This window comes from Danio rerio, chromosome 16 (assembly GCF_049306965.1).
Source record: "Danio rerio strain Tuebingen ecotype United States chromosome 16, GRCz12tu, whole genome shotgun sequence".
Taxonomy (NCBI): Eukaryota; Metazoa; Chordata; class Actinopteri; order Cypriniformes; family Danionidae; genus Danio; species Danio rerio.
Window position 1 is genome coordinate 57,185,001 of NC_133191.1, and position 7,500 is coordinate 57,192,500.

A 7,500-nucleotide genomic window follows, 5' to 3' on the forward strand; every position below is an offset into this window, starting at 1 on the left:
CAATAAATACCAAGTAAATTAAATCACTGAATAAGCTTCACTTTTCACATTGATTCTGTAAGGTGAACCTCATTTTAAAAATCAAATATAAAACAATATGAAGTGAAATAAATAAATCTAAAACAATAATAGTAACAATAATTATAATATTAATGATGACAATGATAATAACGGCATGGTAGCTCAGTGGGTAGCACAATCGCCTCACAGCAAGAAGGTTGCTGATTCGAGCCTCAGTTGGGTCAGTTGGCGATCTGTGTGGAGTTTGCATGTTCTCCCCATGTTCGCGTGGGTTTCCTCTGGGTGCTCTGGTGTGTCCCAGAGTCCTAAAACATGTGGTATAGGTGAATTGGGTAAACTAAATTGTCTGAAGTGTATGTGTGGGAATGAGTGTGTATGGATGTTTCCCAGTGATGGGTTGCAGTTAGAAGAGCATCTGTTGCGTAAAACATATGCTGGATAAGTTGGCGGTTCATTCCGCTGTGGCGACCCCTGATTAATAAAGGGACTAAGCCGAGAAGAAAATGAATGAATGAATAATAATAATAATAATAAAGATATAGTGCAAATAGGAACAATATTTATGGAACAGTTTACTACAATTAATTAATATGTGTAAATATATTAGCTTAAATATAGACCTATATTAATGTATCATAAGTATACTATTTTAAAAATAAAGCTTCACAGTTGTTCATTCAATCATTTTCTTTCGGCGTAGTCAATTTATTAATCTGGGGTCGCCACAGCGGAATGTACCACAAACTTATCCAGCATATGTTTTACGCAGCTGATGCCCTTGCAGTTGCAACCCATTTCTGGGAAACATCCATACACACTCATTCACACTCATACACTACGGACAATTTAGCCTACCCAATTCACCTGTACCACATGTGTTTGGACTGTGAGGGAAACTGGAGGACCGGAGGAAACCCACACGAACGCAGGGAAAACATGCAAACTCCACACAGAAACGCCAACTGAGCCGAAGCTCGAACCAGCGACCTTCTTGCTGTAAGGCAACAGCAATACCAACTGCGCCACTGCGTCGCTGCTTTACAGTCGTAAGTCAATTAATCTATGCTTCCAAGTATTATCATATGCATATAAAATACATCATTTTACCAATCAGAGTTGTTTGCTACCTTATGACATCAATGTTTCCAGCAAATAAATAGTAAACATTCCATTATAGAAACATGAAAATCTAACGTTACTACAATTTATAAAATTGTCTTTACCTTTAGCGCCCCCTGTGGAAGAACAACAGAATGACACATGAATAAATCAAATAAACGGCAAATGTTTGATATTCTTTAACAATTCCAAACTTTTTGAAATTCAAAATGCATATTAATTACTACTAATCCAATTCTGTAATATATATTTTAATGAACAGTCATATTTCCACCAGTTTTAATAGCATAGTCCTGTTTTTAGGATCACGCGTCTCGTTTATAAATCGATATCATTGAATGTTTCTATTTATAAGTTAGATGTATTCTGAATGATCCTTTGTCATTATTACAGTTTAAGTAAGTTAATTCCTCTAATTATTCGTGGATTGCTTTTGAAAAATAACACAAAATAAATCAGTGTCTGAGGACGGTGACGCTGATTTGCCGCCAGAGGGTGATAACGTCACTACGCAAACATTTCTCTCTCACGTTAACACTTTAACAGAGCACTCCTGACCTGTTTAATGTATATTTCCATAACTTCACATAGTCGGTGTAGTTTGATAACATCCTCTTCACGCTGGTTGACATATTACTCATCCAAATATGAACACTTTTTGTGAGCTGTTGCTCGGTAACCCTCCTCAGCCAAACATCCATACTCTACTCATAAAAAATATTCAAAAGGTAACCATTTATCGATGTTTGATTGGCTAATTCAACACAACCCTCCCCAACGTCTAGTTTTCAGCAAATCAGATGAGCCTGCGTCTCATTACGTGATTAATATTCATAAGCCGCTCATTGTCCTGCACATGCGCAGTGTGAGGTTATTCTTCAAAACAATGGCGGTAGACGGTTTGCCCATAACAGAACAGTGGATCAGAGAGAAACTCAACCTTCAGCATCGATGTTTAGGTAAACTTTTATACAGTTATTTATATAATATAGTTTTTATTTGATTAACTAATATTTGTAGTCATTTATTACAGCGGATGTCCGATCATTGACTCTACCAGGAACATACGAAGGGAAAATCTGTCATTTAGGAACATCACTGAAGAACTTTGTCCGTCTGAAATCGCTGGATCTCTCATATAACGCACTGGTCACAGTTCAGGTGAATATTATTTATTCATTCATTCATTCATTCATTTTTTGTCAACTTAGTCCCTTTATTAATCCGGGGTCACCACAGCGGAATGAGCCGCCAACTTATCCAGCAAGTTTTTACGCAGAGGATGCCCTTCCAGCCGCAACCCATCTCTGGGAAACATCCACACACACATTCACACACACACTCATACACTATGGACAATTTAGCCTACCCAATTCACCTGTACCGCATGTCAACTGAGCCGAAGCTCGAACCAGCGACCTTTTTGCTGTGAGGTAATAGCACTACCTACTGCGCCACTGCTTTGCCCAGGTGAATATTAATATAGTTTATTATTTTAATAACATTTTTATTGTAAAATATATAATTTACAATTGGTCAAAATACATCAGCAGCTATTTGAACATTAATAATATATTTCAATATCAATTTTTAGTGTAGGACAGTAGCCTACGTTTGTTATTATTACGCATATAACTTGTATTAGCATATTGAAATGAAAATCCATCCATCCATTTCCTTTTTGGTTTAGTTCCTTTAACAATCAGGGGTCGCCACGGCGGAATGAACCGCCAATTTACCCATCATATGTTTTACACAGCTGATGCCCTTTCAGTTGCAACTCAACACTGGGAAACACCCATACACACTTATTCACACACATACACAACGGCCAATTTAGCTTATTCAATTCCCCTATAGCCCATGTGTTTGGACTGTGGAGGAAACCGGAGCACCCGGAGGAAACCCACGCCAACACGGGGAGAACATGCAAACTCCACACAGAAATGCCAACTGACCCAGCCGAGGCTCGAACCAGCGACCTTCTTGCTGTAAGGCGACAGTATTACCTACTGTGCCACATATATATATTTTTTAAATATAAAAATATATTAAAAAAACATAGTTAATTTTTTTATTAATAAGGTTTATATATATATATATATATATATATATATATATATATATATATATATATATATATATATATATATATATATATAATAAACCTTATTCTTAAAAAAATTTAACTTGGATAAAAAGTAAAAGCTCATTTTTTTAAAATCAGAAAATAGAAATGATCATTAAGAAATGTGTATATAGAATGCAATTCCAATGCAAATGCAGCTGCAGTTGCTGTATGTAACAGCGATAACAAGCATATGTTCCAGTGTACTAGATATGTTTTTGAAAGGGATGTTTGTAATATAATTAATTTCTCCATTTGTCTCTCGGTCATGTGGATGTTTGTAGGGGATTGAGCATCTGGAGCTGCTGGAGAGACTGAATCTGTACTATAACAGACTGGCGTCTCTGCAGGACATCTTTTCCCTGCACAAACTACAGAATTTAAAGGAACTGGACCTGCGACTGAATCCTGTGGTTAAGAAGCATCCACACTACCGCCTTTACCTGGTCCACGCAATCCCCAAACTCCGCAGACTCGGTAATTCATCTGCTTTCTGTCTGTGTTTGCGTCTGGCGGACTGAGATGTTAAAATCAGTGTTTTATTTTCTCTCTGTTATAGATGACTGTCCTGTGCGAGACCGAGAAAGAAAGGCAGCTCTAATGCATTTCTCATCTGAGGAAAATCTAGACTCTGATCATAAGAAGCAAGTGTTTATACAGGACACAACTGCCAGGTGAAACAAGCTGTGTGTTTACTGAAATTAATAGATAAATAGATATATTAAGTATTTTATATATATAAGAAATAAATTGGAAAATTAGATATTGGCTCGTCTTAGAAATGAATCGTCTTGGCATTTTTGAATATTAATATAGGTTATATATTCATTATATATATATATATATATATATATATATATATATATATATATATATATATATTAATATTTATATATATATATATATATATATATATGTTTCAAGTATTCCAAGTAAGACCTTGATTAGCTTGTTCAGGTGTGTTTGATTAGGGTTGGAGCTAAAAGCCCCTTTCACACAGTGATACCGGTAAATATCTGGAAAATTTCCGGAACGACTTTACCGGTATATTCAAAAAAGCGCTGTTCACACAGGCGAGGACGTTACGGAAATTTTCCGGAAAAGAGCATTCACACATCCATTCCAAAATACCGGTAAATTCTGACATCATTCACCACAAATGAGCTTTAAACGGCTGCGCTTGTGTTTGTAAACATTTGACTAAATTACAAACTCTGTGGATGATCAATATTGTGAACAACTTTCGCAGGATCACTTTCGCATGTCGAGATGTTCAAAATATGTGCGTGTGCAGGCGCTCACAGGCTGTTTCACAGGCACACGCAAAGCTTGAAGGTAACAACGTAAACAACGGCTCATCTCATCGATGATTATTTACACAGTTGGCATTAAGAAGAACATATAAACGTGATCTGACTAACTTCTAGCAGCTAAATGTGTCTGGAAAAATATTCAAAGGCTTTTATTCTCACAAACCGCGCGGACGTAAATGCGCCTGACTGTTGTGATTGGCTAAAGCAGACGTCTCACGTCAGCACGTTCTAGTCATGCACGCGCTTATTACGGCAATCTTCCTTCTGCGTTCACACAGCGCAGCATTCCGGCAAATTGCCGGTAATGTTACAACTTCTCTTTCCGGAAAATAGCCTGAACGAATTTACCGGTATTTTCAAAAAGGACCTGTTCACACATACAACCTTTCCGGAAAATTGCCGGCAATTTTCCAGAAAGGTCTGTATGTGTGAAAGGGACTAAAATCTGCAGGACACCGGCCCTCCAGGGACAAGTTTGGTGAATTCTGCTTTATACCTTCTAATGCTCTTTATAGAAAGTCTGAAATTACTATAGAAATGGACCACTTGTTCAATAAAATGCCAAATTCTAGGAAAGTTCCTAGCAAAACAAATAAACAAACACTTGTCATGACCTAACACTCAAAAGCATCTCGCTATAGCTACTTAATTTATAATATAGCCAAATTAGCTATAAACCTTTCTTGCTGTATAAGCGGTTTATTTTGACATTCTTTTAACATGTAGGCTCACTGTTGATAATACAGATTTATATTTTAAATGCAGCCTTTTAAGTAATGAGCTGTTCGTCTTCTGTGATTGTGACCATCTTTTTGTGAAAACAGTGATATTTCAGTTGCATTCACTCCCGCATTAAAAAAATACAATAGTAATTTATAGCAATACTATAGTGTTTTGATACCTATTTATTAAAAACCTAAATTCTATAGCTGTTATTGTACCACAACAATAAACATACTGAATTTTTTTTTCAAAAACACTACAATATTTACTATAAACTAGAATAGTCTTTTTTTCTTGAGGTCATTCATCTGTGATTAAAAAAAAACAAAACAAAAAAAAAAAAACGTCACCACGATTCCCACCACTGGTGACATTTCCAGGCAGCAAAACAGCGAGATTCAGGAACTGTCTGACTTCTGATGCATTTTTCGAAACGACCTGGCCGTCACCAATTGGGTCAAATGCTATCATTATTATTATTATTTATATTATTATTATTATCATCATCATCATCATCATAGTCACATCTTGCAAGAGATGAAAGCTGCCTGCATGTAAAAACAATACATATAATTATTTTTTTTGTAACCGACCGGCCCACATTTAAAAAATGGTCCGGCCCTTCTGGCATTACCCAGAATTGCCAGATGGCCAGTCCACCCCTGCCTCACAGCAAGAAGGTCGCTGGTTCGAGTCCAGCTGGGTCAGTTGGTGTTTCTGTTTGGAGTTTGCATGTTCTCCCCTCCCCGTATTGGTGTGGGTTTCCTCCGGGTGCTCCGGTTTCCCCCACAGTCCAAACACATGTGCTATAGGGGAATTGATGAACAAAATTGGCTGTAGTGTATGAGTGTGTCTGTGAATGAGTTTGTATGGGTGTTTCCAGTACTGGATTGCAACTGGAAGGGCATCCGCTGTGTAAAACAAATGCTGGATAAGTTGGCAGTTCATTCCGCTGTGGCGAACCCTTGATGAATAAAGGGACTAAGCCGAATGATTGTGTTTTCCAGAAGCAGTGATCTCAGAATAAAAGCGATGCAGAAGATGGTGAAGATGCTCTCGCTTCTGGAGGAAAATGAGGAAGTTGCACTAAATGATAGTTCAAGAAAGACCGGGAAGAGGAGGAGTCTTCAAACTCTCTCCGTCCGCTGCGAGAATGAATGCAGTCCTCTTCTGGCACACGGTAAACACACACGCTGCATTATCATCACACTTTATGTCCTTTACTTTGTCTCATCTGGAACTGAATTTATTGCAAATACAGTTGAAGTCAGAATTATTAGCCCCCCTATATATTTTCCCCCCATTTTCTGATTAACGGAGAAAACACATTTCTAAACATAATAGTTTTAATGACTCATCTCTAGTAACTTATTTATTTTATCTTCGTCATAATGACAGTATTCAGCTTAAAGTGATACTTAAAGGGTTAACTAGGTTAATTAGGGTAAAGTTAGGGTAATTAGGCAAGTCATTGTATAACAGTGGTTTGTTCTGGAGACAATCCAACACTAATATTGCTTAAAGAGGCTAATAATATTGACCTTAAAATGGCTTTAAAAAATATAAAAACTGTGTTTATTCTTGCCAAAATAAAGCAAATAAGACTTTCTCCAGAAGAAAAAATATTTTAGGAAATACTGTGAAAAATTCCTGAATCTGTTCAACATCATCGGGGAAATATTTGAAAAAGAAAATTCACAAAAGGGCGAATAATTCTGACCTAAACTGTATATTGTTTATATTTAATACATCCACAACAATTTTGGACTATATTTAAAGATACATAAACATGTTACTGAAACTATAAATAATAAAACTGTACTGTTTGTTCATGCATTTCCTTTGTTTTAAATACTTTGTCTCTATGTTTGTTTGTAGAAAATCCATCTGAATCTGATATTGTATATTTATTCAATGATTCTGATTGCAGACGCTCATCAAAACATAAGCAGGTGCGTCTGTGTTTCATACTGTATATGTCATATGCATCAGATATTAACCATCCCTTGATAGTGTCCACATTAAATAAGATTAGAAAGGGATTTTGATATTGTGACAGCATATTTAATGCAAGGGAAAAATACTTCATAAATTAAATTGTGCTTAGATAGATAGATGGATGGATGGATGGATGGATGGATAGATGGATGGATGGATGGATGGATGGATGGATGGATGGATGGATGGATAGAAAGA

The 7,500-nt window shown here is 36.5% G+C and overlaps 2 protein-coding genes across 18 annotated transcripts in view; one reads left to right on the top strand and one right to left on the bottom strand.

Annotated features, from left to right (window-relative positions):
- The window catches only part of spire1b (spire-type actin nucleation factor 1b), a 74,829-nt gene extending 72,977 nt beyond the window's left edge, over positions 1–1,852 (bottom strand). For all 3 annotated transcript variants that reach the window (XM_073925544.1, XM_073925543.1, XM_073925545.1), the window contains exon 1: positions 1,699–1,852. In XM_073925544.1, coding sequence (XP_073781645.1) covers positions 1,699–1,719 — 21 coding nt within the window. In that variant the 5' untranslated portion in view covers positions 1,720–1,852. The remainder of the gene's footprint in view (positions 1–1,698) is intronic.
- Positions 1,853–2,002: 150 nt separating this feature from the next.
- cep72 (centrosomal protein 72) overlaps positions 2,003–7,500 on the top strand; it is a 20,379-nt gene continuing 14,881 nt past the window's right edge. For 8 of the 15 annotated variants that reach the window (XR_012391455.1, XR_012391451.1, XR_012391459.1 and 5 more), the window contains exons 1-6: positions 2,003–2,099; positions 2,174–2,301; positions 3,553–3,745; positions 3,828–3,942; positions 6,312–6,484; positions 7,183–7,256. Coding sequence is in view for 4 of the 15 variants with exons in the window: in XM_073924975.1 (XP_073781076.1) it covers positions 2,027–2,099; positions 2,174–2,301; positions 3,553–3,745; positions 3,828–3,942; positions 6,312–6,484; positions 7,183–7,256 (756 nt within the window). In the remaining 11 variants the exon portion in view is untranslated. 15 annotated transcript variants of the gene reach the window in all.